Raw genomic sequence first — 22108 nt, forward strand, 5'->3', positions numbered from 1 at the left:
CTTGTTTTTTTAAATTTACAGATAGCCAAGGAGACAGTCAAAATAATATGGATCATGTCTGTCTTATATCTAGGAGAAATAAGAAATCTCAGGAAATATATATATATTTTTGACACATATTTAACCCCTTTTTGTTTGCGTAGGCACAAAACTACCTCCGTACTTCCAATCATTTGTTCAACCGTACCTGTTACCTTCAGACGAGTCCTGTGACACTTGTGGGGGTCGTAGACGGAAAACCTCATCACGTTCCTGAGACTCTCCCCTTTCCACAGTGGGGTCAGTGGGGTCATATGAATTGTAGGCCAAACCATTCAGACGCTACAGACGGTTTCGTGAGAAGAGGATGTCTCACGGTCTGATAAATACTGCTGTAGCTCGGCCTCTTTAAATGCGGAAGGCCTAACTAGCAGCCCAGATATCTCTAGCTCATAGTAACAGATTTTGATGGCGATTTTTTATTTTCCAAATGCTTCCGTAGTTTATATTGTCAGTCATGCTTTCATCTGTGATCACTCTTTTGACAAACATATCAAGACTGTTTCAAGGACAGCTTTTTTCCAACTACGTAACATTGCAAAATGCAGAAACTTTCTGTCCAAAAAATGTATCCATGCTTTTGTCACTTCTAGGTTAGACGACTGCAAAGCACTAAATAAACTTCAGTTAGTGCTAAACACGGCTGCTAGAATCTTGACTAGAACCCCAAAATGTGATCATACTACTCCAGTGCTAGCCTCTCTACACTGGCTTCCTGTTAAGGCAAGGGCTGATTTCAAGGTTATACTGATAACATACAAAGCATTACATGGGCTTGCTCCTACCTATCTTTCCGATTTGGTCCTGCCGCACATACCTACACGCACGCTACAGTCACAAGACGCAGGCCTCCTAATTGTCCTTAGACAACTGGGGGCAGGGCTTTCTCCTAAAGAGCTCCATTTGTATGGAATGGTCTGCCTACCCATGTGAGAGACTCACTCGGTCTCAACCTTTAAATCTTCATTCAAGACTCATCTCTTCAGTAGGTCCTATGATTGAGTGTAGTCTGGCCCAGGAGTGTGAAGGTGAATGGAAAGGCACTGGAGCAATGAACCGCCCTTGCTGTCTCTGACTGGCCGGTTCCCCTCTCTCCACTGGGATTCTTTGCCTCTAACCCTATTACAGGGGCTGAGTCACTGGCCAACTGCCATTTACTCCTGAGGTGCTGACCTGTTGCACCTTCGACAACCACTGTGAGTATTATTATTTGACCCTGCTGGTCATCTATGAATATTTGAACATCTTGACCATGTTCTGCTCTAATCTCCACCTGGCACAGCCAGAAGAGGACTGGTCACCCCTCATAGCCTGGTTCCTCTCTAGGTTTCTTCCTAGGTTCTGGCCGTTCTAGGGAGTTTTTCCTAGCTTCTACACCTGCATTGCTTGCTGTTTGGCGTTTTAGGCTGGGTTTCTGTACAGTACTTTGTGACATCAGCTGATGTAAGAAGGGTTTTATAAATACATTTGATTTGATTTGATGAGGCCAGTAAGCAGAGTAGCTCTACAGATACACAGACTACCTCATTATCTCATACAGTTATGACAGATGCTGTTCAACACACACACACGCGCTCGCATACACACAAATGCCAACGCACAGAGAGAGAGAGAGAGGGAGAGAGAGAGAAAGAGAGAGAGAGAGAGAGAGAGAGAGATAGAGAGATAGAGAGAGAGAGAGATAGAGAGAGAGAGAGAGAGAGAGAGAGAGAGAGAGAGAGAGAGAGAGAGAGAGAGAAAGAGAGAGAGAGAAAGACAAAAAAAGAGAGCAGGGATGGGATCTGAATGTCTTTACTGTTTACTATATTTGATTGCTTGCAGACACCGGTAGCACTTTGATTGGCAGACAGTTGGAAGATATGGTTTCTCTATGGTCTCCTTCTCTTCATAAGTCCTGTCATAACTTATGCAATGAATCTGTGTTCAAGTGGGGAGAGGAGCGAGGGGAATGTAGTGAGGTGCGTACTGGCGCAGGAGAGCAGAAACTGATTTACAACGGTGTCGTTTAATATCCACAATGAACCATCAACAGAACAATACAATAAATGGGTCAAACAAAACCCGATACATACCAGCATACCGTGCATAAGCACTACAATAAACAATTACCGACAAGGACATGGGGGGGAACAAAGGTTTAAATACACAACATGTAATTGATGGAACTGGAACCAGGTGTGACGGAAGACAAGACAAAACCAATGGAAAATGAAAAGATCAGCGATGGCAAGAAGGTCGGTGACTTCGACCGCCAACCGAACAAGGAGAGGGACCAACTTCGGCGGAAGTCATGACAGAGAATTGATTCTCTTCTGTTTCAGTTTTTAAATCTCATGTTGTGGAAGTCTGCCAAAAGTTCTGGAACCCATTTTCTGTCCCAGAGAATGTTGGGGGGTATAGCACGGGATGTCACCTCACCGTATCTCTGTTACTTAGCATTCTACTTCATTCTCCAGGACTGTCCCTGTTTTACTTTGACCTTTTACTGTAAATCAAAATGTATGACACCAGTGGCAATTGCAAGTGAATCTGTATTGGTATTTGGTTTGCACTTCAGTGTGGTTTATCATTGATGGGAATGTACTCATTTATATATATTTTTTCTTTAGGAGTAATGTTGTCAGATACTCAGTGCCCTGCTCTTAGCCATAGATTAACAGATACTGTGTGTGTGTGTGTGTGTGTGTGTGTGTGTGTGTGTGTGTGTGTGTGTGTGTGTGTGTGTGTGTGTGTGTGTGTGTGTGTGTGCGTGTGTGCGTGTGTGTGTGCGCATGTGTGTGTGTGTGTGTTTGTGTTCATGCTTGCATAAGTGTGTGTGTCTGAATGTCTCTGTGTGTGTGTTTGTCTGTGTGTGTGTTTGTCTGTGTGTCTGAATGTCTGTGTGCGTTCGTGACTGTGCGGTGGGTGAGTGACAGGTGGGTAAAGTGTGTGTGGCAGCATGCGAAAACGAAAAGATAATCAGTTTCATACTGCTGCAGAGTCAGTCAGTGGGCCAGTCTGTCAGCGGGACAGAGACACATGGAGAAAAAACCCACAAACAACTATGAAGACCAACAGATGCCTCTCCTCTCACTGTTACGCTCTCTTTTAGTCGTTTCATTCTCATTCTTTATCTAGTTTGGTCTCTTTACAGCTATGATCGTTGTGTAGCATCCAAAGGACATGTGTTTCCACACACACATACACACACATACACACACACATACACCTTTTATAGCCCCTCTATTACGTGCAATTATCGTTTCACAGTAATTGTGTTTGTTTGAGGTGCTGTGAATGAGAGTAGGGTTTTTGATTTCATGCTTTGAAGACAATTAGGTGTGTGTGTGTCTGTGTGTGTGTGTGTGTGTGTGTGTGTGTGTGTGTGTGTGTGTGTGTGTGTGTGTGTGTGTGTGTGTGTGTGTGTGTGTGTGTGTGTGTGTGTGAATTAGGCTTTGCTTTTGGTTGATAAAGTCAGCTGTCAGTCGAGCGTTAGTTAAAAGGCAGAGCATACATATGTAAATACGTCCTCAGCTTGCCTCCCATGGGGCCATCAGCTGTCTCTGTAATGAATACAGTATAATCTAAACAATGGGGTTATTACACACACACACACACACACACGCACGCACACACACACGCACACGCACACGCACACACATATAGCTTTCAACTAATATTTCCGTCCATCTAAGAGAGGTGTGTGTATGTCTGTGTGTGTTTTCTGTCACAATGAAGTTAAGATTAATTCAAAGCTTAAGAAAAATAGCATGTTTTGCCACAGATTGTTGACAATGTTCACATTCTTAATCACATTGTAATCCTGTTTTATAGCAATGAGCATTCTGTGAATGCCAGCGAGACATTCTAACACACAAAAACAGAAATTTACATTGACACTTTGGTCATTTAGCTGAAGCTCTTATCCAGAGCGATATACAGTTAGTGCATTCATCTTAAGATACTGTAGCTTGGTGGGACAACCACATATCTCAGTCATGGTAAATATATTTTTCCTCAATAAAGTAGCTATCAGCAAAGTCAGAGCTAGTAGGGGTGGGAGGGCTAAGAGGCCAGAGGTAGCAGAACGGAGTGGTTGGGTTGTAGGGTTGAGCATAGCCTGAAGGTAGGGAGGGGCAGTTCCTTTTTCTGCTCAGTGGGCAAGCACCATGGTCTTGTTGTGGATGCGAGCTTCGACTGGAAGACAGTGGAGTGTGTGAAGGAGCAGGGTGACATGGGAGAACTGGGGAAGGTTGAACACCAGGCGGGCTGCAGCGTTCTGAATAAGTTGCAGGGGTTTGATGGCACAAGCAGGGATCCCAGCCAGCAGCGAGTTACAGTAGTCCAGATGGGAGATGACAAGTTCCTGGACTAGGACCTGCACCGCTTCCTGTCTGAGGTAGGTTCGTACTCTACGGATGATGGAGAGAATGAACCAGCAAGAGCGAGTCACTGCTGTGACGTTTGCAGGAAACAACAGGGTGTTGTCCAGGGTCATTCTAAGGTTATTTGCACTCTGGGAGGGGGACACCGTGGATTTGTCATCTGTGATGGATAGGTCTTTGAGCAGACAGGCCTTCCCTGGGAGGAAGATCAGCGCCGTCTTGTCGAGGTTGAGCTTGATGTGGTGGGCCGACATTCAAGCTGAGGTATCTGCCAGGCACGCATAGATGCATGTTGCCACATGTGTGTCAGAAGGAGGGAAGGAGAAAAGTACAGTGCCTTGCGAAAGTATTCGGCCCCCTTGAACTTTGCAACCTTTTGCCACATTTCAGGCTTCAAACATAAAGATATAAAACTGTATTTTTTTGTGAAGAATCAACAACAAGTGGGACACAATCATGAAGTGGAACGACATTTATTGAATATTTCAAACTTTTTTAACAAATCAAAAACTGAAAAATTGGGCGTGCAAAATTATTCAGCCCCCTTAAGTTAATACTTTGTAGCGCCACCTTTTGCTGCGATTACAGCTGTAAGTCGCTTGGGGTATGTCTCTATCAGTTTTGCACATCGAGAGACTAAATTTATTTCCCATTCCTCCTTGCAAAACAGCTCGAGCTCAGTGAGGTTGGATGGAGAGCATTTGTGAACAGCAGTTTTCAGTTCTTTCCACAGATTCTCGATTGGATTCAGGTCTGGACTTTGACTTGGCCATTCTAACACCTGGATATGTTTATTTTTGAACCATTCCATTGTAGATTTTGCTTTACGTTTTGGATCATTGTCTTGTTGGAAGACAAATCTCCGTCCCAGTCTCAGGTCTTTTGCAGACTCCATCAGGTTTTCTTCCAGAATGGTCCTGTATTTGGCTCCATCCATCTTCCCATCAATTTTAACCATCTTCCCTGTCCCTGCTGAAGAAAAGCAGGCCCAAACCATGATGCTGCCACCACCATGTTTGACAGTGGGGATGGTGTGTTCAGCTGTGTTGCTTTTACGCCAAACATAATGTTTTGCATTGTTGCCAAAAAGTTCAATTTTGGTTTCATCTGACCAGAGCACCTTCTTCCACATGTTTGGTGTGTCTCCCAGGTGGCTTGTGGCAAACTTTAAACGACACTTTTTATGGATATCTTTAAGAAATGGCTTTCTTCTTGCCACTCTTCCATAAAGGCCAGATTTGTGCAATATACGACTGATTGTTGTCCTATGGACAGAGTCTCCCACCTCAGCTGTAGATCTCTGCAGTTCATCCAGAGTGATCATGGGCCTCTTGGCTGCATCTCTGATCAGTCTTCTCCTTGTATGAGCTGAAAGTTTAGAGGGACAGCCAGGTCTTGGTAGATTTGCAGTGGTCTGATACTCCTTCCATTTCAATATTATCGCTTGCACAGTGCTCCTTGGGATGTTTAAAGCTTGGGAAATCTTTTTGTATCCAAATCCGGCTTTAAACTTCTTCACAACAGTATCTCGGACCTGCCTGGTGTGTTCCTTGTTCTTCATGATGCTCTCTGCACTTTTAACGGACCTCTGAGACTATCACAGTGCAGGTGCATTTATACGGAGACTTGATTACACACAGGTGGATTGTATTTATCATCATTAGTCATTTAGGTCAACATTGGATCATTCAGAGATCCTCACTGAACTTCTGGAGAGAGTTTGCTGCACTGAAGGTAAAGGGGCTGAATAATTTTGCACGCCCAATTTTTCAGTTTTTGATTTGTTAAAAAAGTTTGAAATATCCAATAAATGTTGTTCCACTTCATGATTGTGTCCCACTTGTTGTTGATTCTTCACAAAAAAATACAGTTTTATATCTTTATGTTTGAAGCCTAAAATGTGGCAAAAGGTCGCAAAGTTCAAGGGGGCCGAATACTTTCGCAAGGCACTGTAGTTGAGTGTCATCCGCATAGCAATTATAGGAGAGACCATGTGAGGATACAGTGCCTTGCAAAACTACTGGCCCACTTTTTTACTATTTTGCTGCATTACAACCAGAAATTTCAATAGATTTTTATTTGGATTTCATGTAATGGATATACACAAATTACTCCAAATTCGACAAGTGAAATGAAAGAAATGACTTGTTTCAAAATGTTTTTTTGCAGAAAAGTGGTCCGTGCCTATGTATTCACCCCCTTTGATATGAAGCTCCTAAATAAGATATGGTGCAACCAATTACCTTCAGAAGTCACAGAAATAGATAAATAAAGTCACCCGTGTGCAATCTAAGTGTCACGTGATCTATCACATGATCTCAGTATATATACACCTGTTCTGAAAGTCCCCAGAAACTGCAACACCACTAAGTAAGGGGCACCACCAAGCACGCGGCACCATGAAGACCAAGAAGCTCTCCAAACAGGTCAGGGACAAAGTTGTGGAGAACCCAGGGTTGGGTTATAAAACAAAATATTGAAACTTTGAAAATCCCACGGAGCACCATTAAATCCATTATTCAAATATGGAAAGAATGTGGCACCACAACTAACATGCCAAGAGAGGGCCGCCCACCAAAACTCACAAACCAGGCAAGGAGGGCATTAATCAGAGAGTCTACAAAGAGACCAAAGATAACCCTGAAGTAGCTGCAAAGCTCCACAGCGAAGATTGGAGTATCTGTCCATAGGACCACTTTAAGCTGTACACTCCACAGAGCTGGGCTTTACGGAAGAGTGGCCAGAAAAAAGCCATTGCTTAAAACTTCTTTGGGATTGGTGTCCCTTCCGCGGAATGGTTGAGCTAACATAGGCTAATGCAATTAGCATGAGGTTGTAAGTAACAAGAAAATTTCTCAGGAAATAGACATATTTGATGTTGGCAGAAAGCTTAAATTCTTGTTAATCTAACAGCACTGTCCAATATACAGTATCTATTACAGTGGAATAATACCATGCTATTGTTTGAGGAGAGTGCACAACTTTGAACATGAAAGTTATTAATAAACAAATTAGGCACATTTGGGCAGTCTTTTTTTAACAGAAATGGAATGGTTCATTGGATCAGTCTAAAACTTTAGACATACTGATGCCATCTACTGGCAAAAATCTAAATTGCACCTGGGCTGGAATAATACACGATGGCCTTTCTCTTGCATTTCAAAGATGATGGTACAAAAATACAAAAGAACGGATGTTTTTTTCCTTGTATTATCTTTTACCAGATCTATTGTGTTATATTCTACTACATTAATTTCACATTTCCATAAACTTCAAAGTGTTTCCTTTCAAATGGTACCAAGAATAGGCATATCCTTGCATCAGGGCCTGAGCTAAAGGCAGTTAGATTTGGGTATGTCATTTTAGGTGACTATTGAAAATAAAATGGGCTAATCCTTAGGAAAAAAGCAAACACATTTGGTGTTCCCAAAAGGCACGTGGGAGACTCCTAAAACATATGGGAGAAGGTACTCTGGTCAGATGAGACTAAAATTGAGCTTTTGGGCCATCAAGGAAAACACTATCTCTGGCACAAACCCAATACCTCTCATCACCCGAGAACACCATCCCCACAGTGAAGCACGGTGGTGGCAGCATCATGCTGTGGGGATGTTTTTCATCGGCAGGGACTGGGAAACTGGTCAGAATTGAAGGAAGAATGGATGGCGCTAAATACAGGGAATACTTGAAGGAAACCTGTTTGTCTTCCAGAGATTTGAGACTGGGACAGAGGTTCATCTTCCAGCAGGACAATGACCCTAAGCATATTGCTAAAGCAACACTCAAGTGTTTTAAAGGGAAACATTTAAATGTCTTGGAATGGCCTAGTCAAAGCCCAGACCTCAATCCAATTGAGAATCTTTGGTAGTAGATTGCTGTACACCAGCGGAACCCATTCAATTTGAAGGAGCTGGAGCAGTTTTGTCATGAAGAATAGGCAAAAATCCCAGTGGCTAGATGTGCCAAGCTTTTCGAGACATACCCCAAGAGACTTGCAGCTGTAATTGCTGCAAAAGGTGGCTATACAAAGTATTGACTTTGGTCAAGTTTTAAGTTTTTGTCTTATTTGTTGTTTATTTCACAAGAAAACATATTTTGCATCTTCAAAGTGGTAGGCATGTTGTGTAAATCAAATGATAAACACCCCCATTTTAATTCCAGGTTGTAATGCAGCAAAATGGGAAAAATGCCAAGGGTGGTGAATACTTCTGCAAGCCACTGAATCGCAAAGCCAAGTGATTTGGTGTATAGAGAGAAGAGGAGAGAGCCTAGAACCGAGCCCTGGGGGACACATCTTCAATGAGACTTGATCCCCACTGAAAACAAACTAATAGAACACAATGGGTGTATCTCAATGTGCATAGTACCGTTCTCCACGCACGCAAATTGGAGCATGCATCAGTCCCCCGACTGATGCATGCTCCAATTTGCGTGCGTGGAGAACCAAATGAGTCCAAATCAAAGTATGCGAAATGGATCACGTTGGGCACTTCTCGGATGTGTACTCCACTTGTACACATTTCGAAGCATGCATCGATGCAAGTTTCAACGTGAAGTATGCACAAAAATATGACACAACCACGTAAAAAAGTGTCAGCATTTCATTAAATCAATGGCAGCATTATTTGGGCTGAAGTGAGAGAAAATATACTGACTTTAAAATTAAATGTTGCCCATTCACATCTCATATGTTGCCTGACAACAATATTTTATCTTAATATGCTAGCCTTTTCCTGCACGTGAGTGACCAAAGTGCACTCTAGTGGCCTCATGGGTGGAATGTTATTTTTTCATAATTTCATAGTTAAAAAAAACATGTTTTTTTATTGTTTAAAATCATTTTTTCTATGTCAAACTGTTTTGTTATATTTCAGTCTTCTGTGATTTATATAAAGTGTAATGTTGTGATGCCAACTCAAAATGTAATACATTTAATAAATTCTGACATGATACAGGTGTCTTCTTTTAAAAGCCCATAACCAGTTGTGTGAGGTGTATACTTTTGTTTCAAAGTAGATTTGTTTAAGACTACCAAGAAACACCCTGATTTAGCCCACTGCAGTAAACATATAAATAAATCAAAACTGGGTTAGTTTTGGCATGTTTACCTGCCTACAATACTCACTGTAGTGTGTGTATATCGCAACCCCATAGTAAGTAAATAGGGCTACCTAGCTAGCCATGAATAACTTACAGCTAGTCATCTACTTTGCGTAACAGTAGTTGTAGGAAGTTTTTTCCTGTTAAACTAGCCCTTTACAAAAAAAGATTGTAGTTTTGTAGGTGCAGTAAAAGTGTTGTAACTGCTGTCGACTGTGGTATTTTGGACGCTGTAATTGCAGAATAACTGTTTGAGATTTTTGGTTCCAACTGCTGTGTCTTTGTGAGAAGCAGAGTAGGTAGTACGGATGATCTCCGCCTCTTTGGTTCCCACTGTGATGCATGGAGGTGGAGGTGTGATGGTGTGGGGGTGCTTTGCTGGTGACACTGTCTGTGATTTATTTAGAATTCAAGGCACACTTAACCAGCATGGCTACAACAGCATTCTGCAGCGATACACCATCACATCTGGTTTGGACTTAGTGGGACTATAATTTGTTTTTCAAAAGGACAATGACCCAACACAGCTCCAGGATGTGTAAGGCATATTTGACCAACAAGGAGAGTGATGGGGTGCTGCATCAGATGACCTGGCCTCCACAATCACCCGACCTGATCCCAGTTGAGATGGTTGGGGATGAGTTAGATGCAGAGTGAAATAAAAGCAGCCAACAAGTGCTCCTTCAAGGCTGTCTGAAAATAATTCCATGTGAAGCTAGTTGAGAGAATGCAAAAAGTGTGCAAAGCTGTCATCAAGGCAAATGGTGCTCTCTTTGAAAAATCTAAAATCTAAAATATATTTTGATTTGTTTAACGCTTTTTTGGTTACTACATGATTTCATATGTGTTATTTCATAGTTTTGATGTCTTCACTATTATTCTACAACATAGAAAATATACACAATTAAGAAAAATCCTTGAATGAGTAGGTGTGTCCAAACTTTTGACTGGTACTGTATAACATGAGTTACAGATGCAAGTTGTGATCGATGAAAGTCCAGCATAGATGAGCAGCCGACATGTTGATACAAGGCAGCAGAGTAGTGTGCAGTGATTCTCAAATGCAAAATGTATGCGTTCTCCACTCTTTTTGAGCTTGAGGTGTGGAGCACGGTACAATGCATATTGAGAAACATCCGATATGAAATGATCTGTCATTTCTGGGCATATTAGAAGCAGACAGAAAACAGTTTGTGATGTATTCACATAGGCATAATTACAGTTTTCTGCGTATTAGAATTATGTAGCATCATAGAAACTTGTCAGTAAAATGACTACAGTGATGTGCAGGTGCCAAGTCCTCCAAACACAGCTAAGTTCTGATGTATTCATTGTGACTACAGAGAGAGGAAAACGGGAAGCCACTGCCAAAAAATGAGCTTGCCTTAATGAAGATGAATGGGGGGCGTTTGGGATTGAAGGTGATGTTTTACTTACGATCAGACTATTCAATTTGGTAAGGCTTCAGCTTCTCCCAACAACATGACAGCACTGGGAAATGGATATTGATTATAAAAGGTTGTTGCTTTCCCATCTCTCTCTCTCTCTCTATCACCCTGTATTTTCTAGCTCGCCTTCCCTCTCCCTGTTTCTCTCTCTTCTTTTTCTCTCCATATTTTCCCTTTCCCCGTTTTCCCTCTCTTCTTCCCCTCGCTCTCTGTTTTGTCATGCCGTCCTCGTGTGTGATGTGGCGTAAAGCATGATGGATGACCAAAGCTGATTTGAGGGCAGAGCGTCTCTCAGCGTCAGAGGCACAGGGATTGAATCCTCCTGTTCATGCAATCCTACGGATATCGCTATGGACTCCCAGCCAGCCCACAGCCTGGCCATGAAAATGGACCTGAGCTCAGATAATTCAATCAAAAGAGACCGGAGCCTTTGAATATTTTCTTTTGTGGCTAAATCTGAAATCTGCCCGCACAGAAATACCAGAGAAGCACATTTTATTTTATCGCTGTCCTAGGAAAGTGTAGGTGTCCATTCATTGTTTTTACTCTACAGTGCTTTGTGAAAAGCCTGGTTGTGGAAGTCTGTCTGTCTGTCTGTCTGTCTGTCTGTCTGTCTGTCTGTCTGTCTGTTCGTCTGTCTGTTCGTCTGTCTGTTCGTCTGTCTGTCCGTCTGTCTGTCCGTCCGTCTGTCCGTCCGTCCGTCCTGTCTGTGTGTTTAGTCTTTAGTACTCAGCATAGGTCTCTTCCTTCAAGTGTAGCTCTCTCAACCACCCTGTCTACTACAGTGCAGCTGTATGTTTGCAGGACTACTTTTGTATACTGTATGTGTGTATGTTTGCATGTCTGTTTCTATGCATTGCATGGGAGCTATACTGCTGCCTGTGTTGTAGCTGGTGGATGCCACTGTATAGCCAATCACAGAGATCTGAGGTCTCCAGCTGTTGAACAGATGGAAGGTTTCCATACAGTTTCATCCCGCACCAGGAGCAACACAGAATACCAACGACCTCTCACACACGCACAAGTGTGCATACACACACACACACAAGTGTGCATACACACACACACACACACACACACACACACACACACACACACACACACACACACACACACACACACACACACACACACACACACACACACACACACACACAGTACCGAATCATCTCTTATACCCAGAGCACTCATTAGGATTCAGTCCTGATTCTATCCTGATAACCTCTTCAGCAGGGAGACCTACTGATGGCTTGTGGTTGTAATTTGACAAGACAAATTAATATGAATATGAAGACAGCCGTAATCAATATCATCGATCTGGTAAAATGTCCTAATTGCTGAGAGGTGAAAGGTTAAATGAGTTAAAGAGCATATAAATAAACCATTAACACCCCAGGCCTGCTCTTTCTCTGTTGCTCTCAGGGATAATTGACTCGGGTCTTTAAGTTTCTGAACAGAACGTGGTCCAATGTTGTACTCTTTTAGGTGGATCACGTCAGGTACAGTAACTACCTTATTGTAATGGTTATAATAACAAACTAACAACAACCCAATTTGGACAGAGACTTTAATAGTTCAAAATATTATAATTTTTACAGAGATCTGTACTTTTGTTATATATAAAATATTGATAAATAGCACAATATTAAAACATGTTAATACTACAATGCAATACTATGCAATTCAATGTACTGTAATACAATTGAACTGTAGGTACCAATCTTCTGTCACACCCTGATGGGTTTCACCTGTCTTTGTGCTTGTCTCCACCCCCCCCTCCAAGTGTTGCCTATCTTCCCAAATATCCCCTGTGTATTTATACCTGTGTTCTCTGTTTGTCTGTTGCCAGTTTGTCTTGTCAGGTCTTACCAGCGTGCTTTTCCATCTTCCTGCTTTCTCAAGTTTCTGTTTCCTAGTTTCCCCGGTTCTGACCATTCTGCCTGCCCTGACCCCGAGCCTGCCTGCCATTCTGTACCTGCCTGACCCTGACCCGATTACCAACCTCTGCCTGCCCTGACCACAAGTCTGCCTGCTGTTCTGTACCTTATTGACTCTGCCATGGATTACGGACCTCTGCCTGCCCTTGACCTGTCTTTTGCCTGCCCCTTGTTTGGGTCAATAAACATCTGTGATTCTAGCTGTCTGCGCCTGGTTCTTATCCTGAGCTCTAATATCTTCAATGAATTAGTCTCATATAAAGTGTAAACAACTAAAAATATTAAGATATAGTAACAACTGTTGTGATTATTTTTGCGCATTGAATGAAACCATCGTTTTCACAGTTTTGCTAAAATAAAGTATTATCATTATGTTTAACAAAAATCTAAATCGTACAGGTAATTGGAAACATGGAGTAAAAATGAATGAAATGTCATTACAAAGGGAAGAGACAAGGGATTCCACATTCAGAGTAGTCCTCTATCAGAGGAGGCTGCTGAAGTGAGGACGGCTCAGAATATTGTCTGTCCTCCCCTCAGCAGCCTCCACTGTGGTCTATGTCATATTATACTTTTCAGGGCACTGTCCCTCCTTCATTGGGTCTTGCTCTACTGTATTTCTCATTAATGATATTTCCTTTCTGTCACTGATCTACTGTTTCACTGCTGTTTGAGCCAATTCCAGAACTTGTGGGATCCGTCCATGTTATCCATGCATTCACTATGCGCCTTGATCTCTCAATCTCATCATCACCAGGCTCGGACAAACATATGAAAAAAACAGCATCACATCAAAGCCTGTCTATTTGCTTACTATACAGTGCATCTTAGTCTACATCGGTTCATCTTATGAGCATCTCAGTTTAAACACTGTAAATGTACAATAACTTTAAGTTACCTAATTTTAGGTTCTGAAGCATCATCTGGAAATCGTACATTATGGCAACTTCTCGTCTGCACCATTCCTTCTCTAGCGTGTCCTTCCACTTGTCTGTGAGTCAACCACCCACTGGATTTCCAACCTCGGCTCCTAGTACTGTGAGGGTACGAGTGCTTGCTGAAAAACAATGTTAGGAGATAACGTCTATTAAATTCTGAATCAACTCTGAATTTCCTGGTCAAGAAAGAATCAGGAAACATGGCATTTAATAATCTACCTCTAACTTGGTTCTTGAAAATGTTGGTCTGAATTAAAATGTAGTACCTTTAGCTACAGCTTTCAAGTTACATCTGTGCACCCCACCTTTATTACTCATGGTTGGACAGACGTTGTAAGGGCAATGAGACATCTTTCTTGAGACCATTGATCTCCCCTCCTTACATCTCCATTGACTTGTCATTTTCTTCTTGGCATTGCTTTTCATTCCGACTGACGAGCCTCAATTCAGAACCTGACTCCAGATTTTAAATGGAATGAAAAAGTATTTTACAATGCATTTCTAACATAGTTAAGTACAAACACAGGATTTCTTACACTCAATAGGATAGTCCATGCTTATATCTCCTCTCTCCTTGGCTTTAGCAGTCTGGATGTCCATCCATACCCTGTGTGCTGTTTTCCTTATTTCTATGTTCTTGGTGTCCCATTCCTGATTCACAAGTCACATCAACTCCTCCAACCCAACCTTGGTGCAATAGAGGTCTTGGTTTGTCTTGGTGTAATCAGCTGTCGCCATGTTGCTTTTAGTATCTGTGGTGTGTAAATAGAAACTGTTACCTGCCACCATTTCTTAGATCTTCTCCAGCAAGTCTGTGACCTGATTGTTTTCACTCCTGTTCTTATTGTCAAGAACATGATACCTGTTCCCACATTTCCCTCAACAAGCCACTGGAGGGCCTTCCCTTCACTCTCAATGTGCTGCTCTTTGGGCACATCACCAAGCCAGTTATCACATGTGAATAGCACAACAATGTGCCTCCAGACATTCTCTCCAAACTGCCCCATATTCGCTTGTATATTCTGCTTTTGTTCTTCCATGAATGAGGTGTCAAGTGGGACCACCAGGAGTATGGCGGTGCTGGAGAACACAGAGACGCGTCATTCAGGATCTCGTCTTTGACCAGGTCTGGATTTAGCTGAGTTGGGAAGTATTTCCACCAACCAGGAGTGTCTACAACTGTGACCTTCCTCCCAGCCACTTCACCATTATTGCTCACACCTTTTTTGTTTGTCCTGCAGCTTCAAATGCTTCATTGTTCAATATAGTGTTTCCTGCATGACTTTTTCCAGCCCAACAAAATAATTTGGATTTCTCTCTGAATGTGTGCATTTCCTGAAGAAACAGTAAAAGGGTTCTTTATATTAGTGATAAAAGCATATTTACTATAATAAAATGTATTAGAGTTGAAGTCGGAAGTTTACATACACCTTCGCAAATTACATTTAAACTCAGTTTTTCACAAATCCTGACATTCAATCTAAGTAAAAATGTCCTGTCTTAGGTCAGTTAGGATCACCACTTCATTTTAAGAATGGGAAATGTCAGAATAATAGTAGAGAGAATGATTTATTTCAGCTTTTATTTCTTTCATTACATTCCCAGTGGGTCAGAAGTTTACATACACTCAATTAGTATTTGGTAGCATTGCCTTTAAATTGTTTAACTTGGGTCAAACTTTCAGGTACAGTTGAACAACCTTCCCACAATAAGTTGGGTCAATTTTGGCACATTCATCCTGACAGTGCTGGTGTAACTGCGTCAGGTTTGTAGGCCTCCTTGCTTGCACACAGTTTTTCAGTACTGCCCACAAATTTTCTATAGGGTTGAGGTCAGGGCTTTGTGATGGCCACTCCAATACCTTGACTTTGTTGTCCTTAAGCCATTTTGTCACAACTTTGGAAGTATGCTTGTGGTCATTGTCCATTTGGAAGACCCATTTGTGACAAGCTTTAACTTCCAAGTAAAGGTCTACTGATGTCTTGAGATGTTATATTTCCTTCCTCATCATGCCACCTGTTTTGTGAAGTGCACCAGTCCCTCCCGCAGCAAAGCAACCCCACAATATGATGCTGCCACCCCCATGCTTCAGGGTTGGGATGGTGTTCTTTGGCCTGTAACCCTCCCCCCTTTTTCCTCCAAAGATAACGATGGTCATTATGGTCAAACCGTTCTATTTTTGTTTCATCAGAACATTGGACATTTCTCCAAAAAGTATGATCTTTGTCCCCATGCGTAGTCTGGCTTTTTGATGGCAGTTTTGGAGCAGTGGCTTCTTCCTTGCTGAGCGGCCTTTCAAGTTATGTCAGTATAGGGCTTGTTTTTACTGTGGATATAGATACTTTTGAACCTGTTTCCTCTAGCATCTTCATAAGGTCCTTTGCTGTTGTTCTGGGATTGATTTGCACTTTTCGCACCAAAGTGCGTTCATCTCTAGGAGTCTCCTTCCTGAGCAGTATGACGGCTGCGTGGTCCAATGGTGTTTATACTTGCATACTATTGTTTGTACAGATGAACGTGGTACCTTCAGGTGTTTGGAAATTGCTCCCAAGGATGAGCCAGACTCGTGGAGGTCTACAATTTTCTGTCTGAGGTCTTGGCTGATTACTTTTGATTTTACCATGATGTCAAGCAAAGAGGCACTGAGTTTGAAGGTAGGCCTTGAAATTCATCACCAGGTACACCTCCAATTGACTCAAATTATGTCAATTAGCCTATCAGAAGTCATTATATAATTTTCTGGAATTTTCCAAGCTGTTTAAAGTCACAGTCAACTTAGTGTATGTAAACTTCTGACCCACTGGAATTGGGATACAGTGAATTATAAGTGAAATAATCTGTCTGTAAACAATTGTTGGAAAAATGACTTGTGTCATGCACGAAGTAGATGTCAAAAACGCCAAAACTATAGTTTGTTAACAAGAAATGTGTGGAGTGGTTGAAAAACTAGTTTTAATGACTCCAACCTAAGTGTATGTAAATTTCCGACTTCAACTGTATGTCATTCTGTAATATTTGGAATTTATTTGAAGTACTATGATGTCTATAATTAATCCTCAGGCTGTCAATTGTCTAAATAATCGATAGTATTTCAACCGGACAATAGCGTAGAAATAGAATGGAAAAACAACAAAGGGCGAGCAATCGGTCACGCGCGCAAACCAGCTCTGCATTCTTCCTCAGTCAAATAGACAAAATGGTCTCATTCTTCTTCATTAATCAGAAAACAAGCCTGAAACAATGTCTAAAGACTGTTCACATCTAGTAGAAGCCATAGGAACTACAATATGGGTCCTAACCCATTAGATACTGTACAGGCATTCAATTGAAAATACCAACATAAAAGAAATCCCAGTTCCTGGATGGATTTTCCTCAGGTTATCGCCTGACATATCAGTTCTGTTATACTCACAGACATTATTCTTACAGTTTTGCAAACTTTAGAGTGTTTTCTATCCAAATCTACCAATTATATGCATATCCTAGCTTCTGGGCCTGAGTAACAGACCGTTTACTTACTGCCCCCAAGCCATAAATACTGCCCCCAAGCCATAAGAAGTTAAACATAGTGGCGGGTCATTTTTTACCCTTAAGACAATATAAGGGTTAAGGGGTCATGTTTCAGAACCGCTAAATATATTTCCGTACACATGTGCGCACACACAATATGAGATTTGGCCTCAACAGAAAAGTGATCAGCCATTTACTTTATGCTCATATTCTTATATTTTATTACTTCTTATCTTTGAAGAATTGTCAGAAAGGGACCTGCTAGCAATGTTCCTTCAATTATTTTTAGGCAAATTTCAGGTCTGTTGAGCACAAACTTGAACATTGTGAAAATGATGTGCATCTTCCAGTGCAAATGTACTGTGAACACTGAGGCTGTACACACTTTCAGTTAGTTTTAACAGTGGTCAAGTAGGCTACTGTGGCTATTTTATCATAATGTAGTCTTACCAGAGTGGCCTACCATAATAAAACAATGGAGAAAATGCATCCCATAACATTTTAACATGAAAATGGCTGTTCTATCATTCATATTTTGAATAAAAAACATGCATGGCTTGACATTAAACTGTTTATCCGATTGTCCTTCAGGCAAGGACTGAACATGTTGTTGTGTTGTTTGACGTAAGAAACCACTTTAAATCAAATGCATTATTATTCCCATATCACTATTACAGAGAATTAGCTTATTCAAGAAAATAAATTATTCAGCCCCATTTAATGACCTTTCAGTGCAGCAAACTCTCAAAGGATATGAAGAAAATGTGCACACGTGGAAGTTCAGTGAGCTGAACTCAATGTAAATGATACATAATGATCTAATGTTGACCTAAATGACTAATGATGATAAATACAATCCACCTGTGTGTAATCAAGTCTCCGTATAAATGCACCTGCACTGTGATAGTCTCAGAGGTCCGTTAAAAGCGCAGAGAGCATCACGAAGAACAAGGAACACACCAGGCAGGTCCGAGATACTGTTGTGAAGAAGTTTAAAGCCGGATTTGGATACAAAAAGATTTCCCAAGCTTTAAACATCCCAAGGAGCACTGTGCAAGCGATAATATTGAAATGGAAGGAGTATCAGACCACTGCAAATCTACCAAGACCTGGCCGTCCCTCTAAACTTTCAGCTCATACAAGGAGAAGACTGATCAGAGATGCAGCCAAGAGGCCCATGATCACTCTGGATGAACTGCAGAGATCTACAGCTGAGGTGGGAGACTCTGTCCATAGGACAACAATCAGTCGTATATTGCACAAATCTGGCCTTTATGGAAGAGTGGCAAGAAGAAAGCCATTTCTTAAAGATATCCATAAAAAGTGTTGTTTAAAGTTTGCCACAAGCCACCTGGGAGACACACCAAACATGTGGAAGAAGGTGCTCTGGTCAGATGAAACCAAAATTGAACTTTTTGGCAACAATGCAAAACGTGTTTGGCGTAAAAGCAACACAGCTGAACACACCATCCCCACTGTCAAACATGGTGGTGGCAGCATCATGGTTTGGGCCTGCTTTTCTTCAGCAGGGACAGGGAAGATGGTTAAAATTGATGGGAAGATGGATGGAGCCAAATACAGGACCATTCTGGAAGAAAACCTGATGGAGTCTGCAAAAGACCTGAGACTGGGACGGAGATTTGTCTTCCAACAAGACAATGATCCAAAACATAAAGAAAAATCTACAATGGAATGATTCAAAAATAAACATATCCAGGTGTTAGAATGGCCAAGTCAAAGTCCAGACCTGAATCCAATCGAGAATCTGTGGAAAGAACTGAAAACTGCTGTTCACAAATGCGCTCCATCCAACCTCACTGAGCTCGAGCAGTTTTGCAAGGAGGAATGGGAAAAAATGTCAGTCTCTCGATGTGCAAAACTGATAGAGACATACCCCAAGCGACTTACAGCTGTAATCACAGCAAAAGGTGGCGCTACAAAGTATTAACTTAAGGGGGCTGAATAATTTTGCACGCCCAATTTTTCAGTTTTTGATTTGTTAAAAAAGTTTGAAATATCCAATAAATGTCGTTCCACTTCATGATTGTGTCCCACTTGTTGTTGATTCTTCACAAAAAAATACAGTTTTATATCTTTATGTTTGAAGCCTGAAGTGTGGCAAAAGGTCGCAAAGTTCAAGGGGGCGGAATACTTTCGCAAGGCACTGTATATGGCAATGGTCTATTTGCATATAGACCTGCTGCAGCCTGATTGATTATGCCACACCAGTCTGTGTCGAGTACGGGCTGAGTAGTGCGTGTCAATGCAATAGAATCCTACTCTGATGCGTTCTGCCTACAAAAAAATCTCATGCATAGTTTGTTTTATTTCTGTATTTTGCATTGAAAGTTGCTAATATTGTGTTGATTAGATCACAATTGCCACAGTAAAGGGAAACGTTGATAGTGTTAACAGGGTAAACTCTAGAACAGTGTTCACCAACCTTTTCTGAGTCCAGATCACTTTGAGTCAAAATTCAAGCTTCGATCTACCACTCAGATTTGTTTTTATCATGACTTTTAAAAAATGTAAGCCTGCAACAACCAATTAAAAACAGTACTGTAGCAATGAGGTTTGTGCAGTAAGCTATAGGCCCAATACATTATCACCACATATTGGCTTTGCTTGAATTGCCCTGGATTTCGGTCCATTTCAAAATTTAAGGTAGGCTATATGATCACACTGGTAATAGATCTGTTGTTGTATTACTTGTGAAGCACAGCTGAGTGAGCATAGATTTAAATAATTTGCTTTTTGTTTTTATTTTATTGGGCTGATGGTGCCTGCATCTGATGGTCAGTCTCAGCGGAGGGAAAGAGCAGCAGACTGACATCCCTCGTTGACATCCCTCCACTCTTCCTTACCAAAAAGGGACACTGTCTTCCAGATGATGGCGAAACTCGAGTCTCATCGCATTATTTCTGCCACATACACACATTCATGTTTCTACTCCTATGAACTGAAATTGTGAAATATTCCTCAATATTAAAAAAAACTATTCGCTAATAATATGCACGCCTATAAATACACTTTCCTACTCATTCATTACTGCTGCACTGCTTGTTGTAATGCTGAGTGGAAATTGGAAGAATGTGCATTTCATGGCTTATAAAAGTGTTGAATACAAAGTGTTGACAGGGCTGAGTAAGAACTTAAACATGAACTCAGTCATAAACACAGCAGCTCTTTGCTGAATTCGTTGACAGTCTTTCTCTAGTCATGGTTTTAAACGTTTTGACTGATGCGTTACTGCAGACACGGTCATCTGAACCATCATCCGATTGGCCAGTGATAGGCCAGTAGTGCACTTGATTTGCTCTCTGGGCCCGCCGGGAAGGGAGAGTTTGTACCTTCAGACACATGAAATAGTTAAAATGCCAACAGTTCACCTACCTGGCAGTTAAATCGAGTGTACTTACCAACAGAAAATTGAAACACAAAGCTTTATCGTTGGGTTTTTTACAGAAATGTTTGCCTTGGAGATCGACCAGTCGATCGTGATTGACTGGTTGGTGACCACTGCTCTAGAAAGTTGAGTGAAATTAAATCTTGTGCTTCTCTCTGTGGGCTAATATTTCTGCACAGCAGTCCCAGGGAGCTGCAAGGCAGCCTCGGGGCTATTGTGTGTGCGCACAGCTTAGAGGCAACATTGCCTACAAGTAAACATTTCATTGGATGGTGTATACCATGTTTATTCCGTACATACAACTAGTAAAACTTGAAACGTTACATTATTTTTTGGTAAGGGACTAGCACATTTTTTTCTCTCTCTTTCTCTCGCTCTGTCTCTCTCACTCTCTCTCTCTCACTCTCTCTCTCTCTTTCAGAGCTGAGGGTTGTGTTGCTGGGTTCAAACCGGTCTGGTAAGAGTTCAGTTGGAAACCTAATTCTGGGAACAGAAGCCTTCAATGCTGCCAGAAGCACTGCCATGTGTAAGAAGGGACAGGGAGATGTCTGCAGGAGGAAGATCATGCTGGTGGACAGTCCTGGCTGGGGGAGGGAGTTTCAGTTGTGTGATACTGCTGAGATTGCTAAACATGAACAGCAGCACAGTGTGTCTCTATGCCCCCCTGGACCCCATGCTTTCATCCTTGTGGTTGAGGTGGACTTGTCATTCAATGATACATTCAGAAGGTCAGTGGAGGGTCATGTCCAGCTCTTTGACGAGAGAGTCTGGAGTTACACCATCTTACTGTTCACATGGAAGGACTGTCTGGGGGACAGAAAAATTGAGCAATTAATTGAGGGTGAAGGAGAGGTCCACCAATGGCTTATAGAGAAATGTGGGAGAAAATATCATGTTCTCAGCAATGAGGACAGGGGTGATGGCACACAGGTCACAGGGCTACTGCACAAGACAGAGGTGATGGTGGCAGGAAACAGTGGCAGCCATTTTGAAATTGAGACCTCGCAACTGCAGAAAGTAGAGAAGGAGAGAAGGGAAGTGAAAGAGAGAGCTCAATAAAGATTTCTTAGAGCTTAGAAGAAAAGAAAGACAACGAAAGCCCTCAAAGGTTCGTCCAAGTGTATTAATGACTGATCACTTGAGCCTCATATTGTAAATGTTATGCAGTGGTGGAAAAAGTAGCAACTTGACTTACTTGAGTAAAAGTAAAGATTCCTTAATAGAAATGTACGCAATTAAAAGTGAAAGTCACCCAGTAAAATACTAATTGAGTAAAAGTATAAAAAGTATTGGGTTGTAAATATACTTAAGTATCAAAAGTGCATGTAATTGCTAAAAAAATACTGAAGTATCAATAGTCAAAGTA

General features: G+C 41.6%; 1 protein-coding gene across 1 annotated transcript; it reads left to right on the plus strand.

Moving 5' to 3' along the window:
- Positions 1-21159: 21159 nt before the first annotated feature.
- LOC139386767 (GTPase IMAP family member 9-like) lies at positions 21160-21801 on the plus strand (the record flags this gene model as incomplete). The annotated part of the gene is made up of 1 exon (XM_071132579.1): positions 21160-21801. A coding segment is annotated over one exon (642 nt), but the record flags the coding sequence as incomplete, so codon positions are not given.
- Positions 21802-22108: the final 307 nt, after the last annotated feature.

Source organism: Oncorhynchus clarkii, chromosome 28, assembly GCF_045791955.1.
Source record: "Oncorhynchus clarkii lewisi isolate Uvic-CL-2024 chromosome 28, UVic_Ocla_1.0, whole genome shotgun sequence".
Lineage (NCBI taxonomy): Eukaryota > Metazoa > Chordata > Actinopteri > Salmoniformes > Salmonidae > Oncorhynchus > Oncorhynchus clarkii.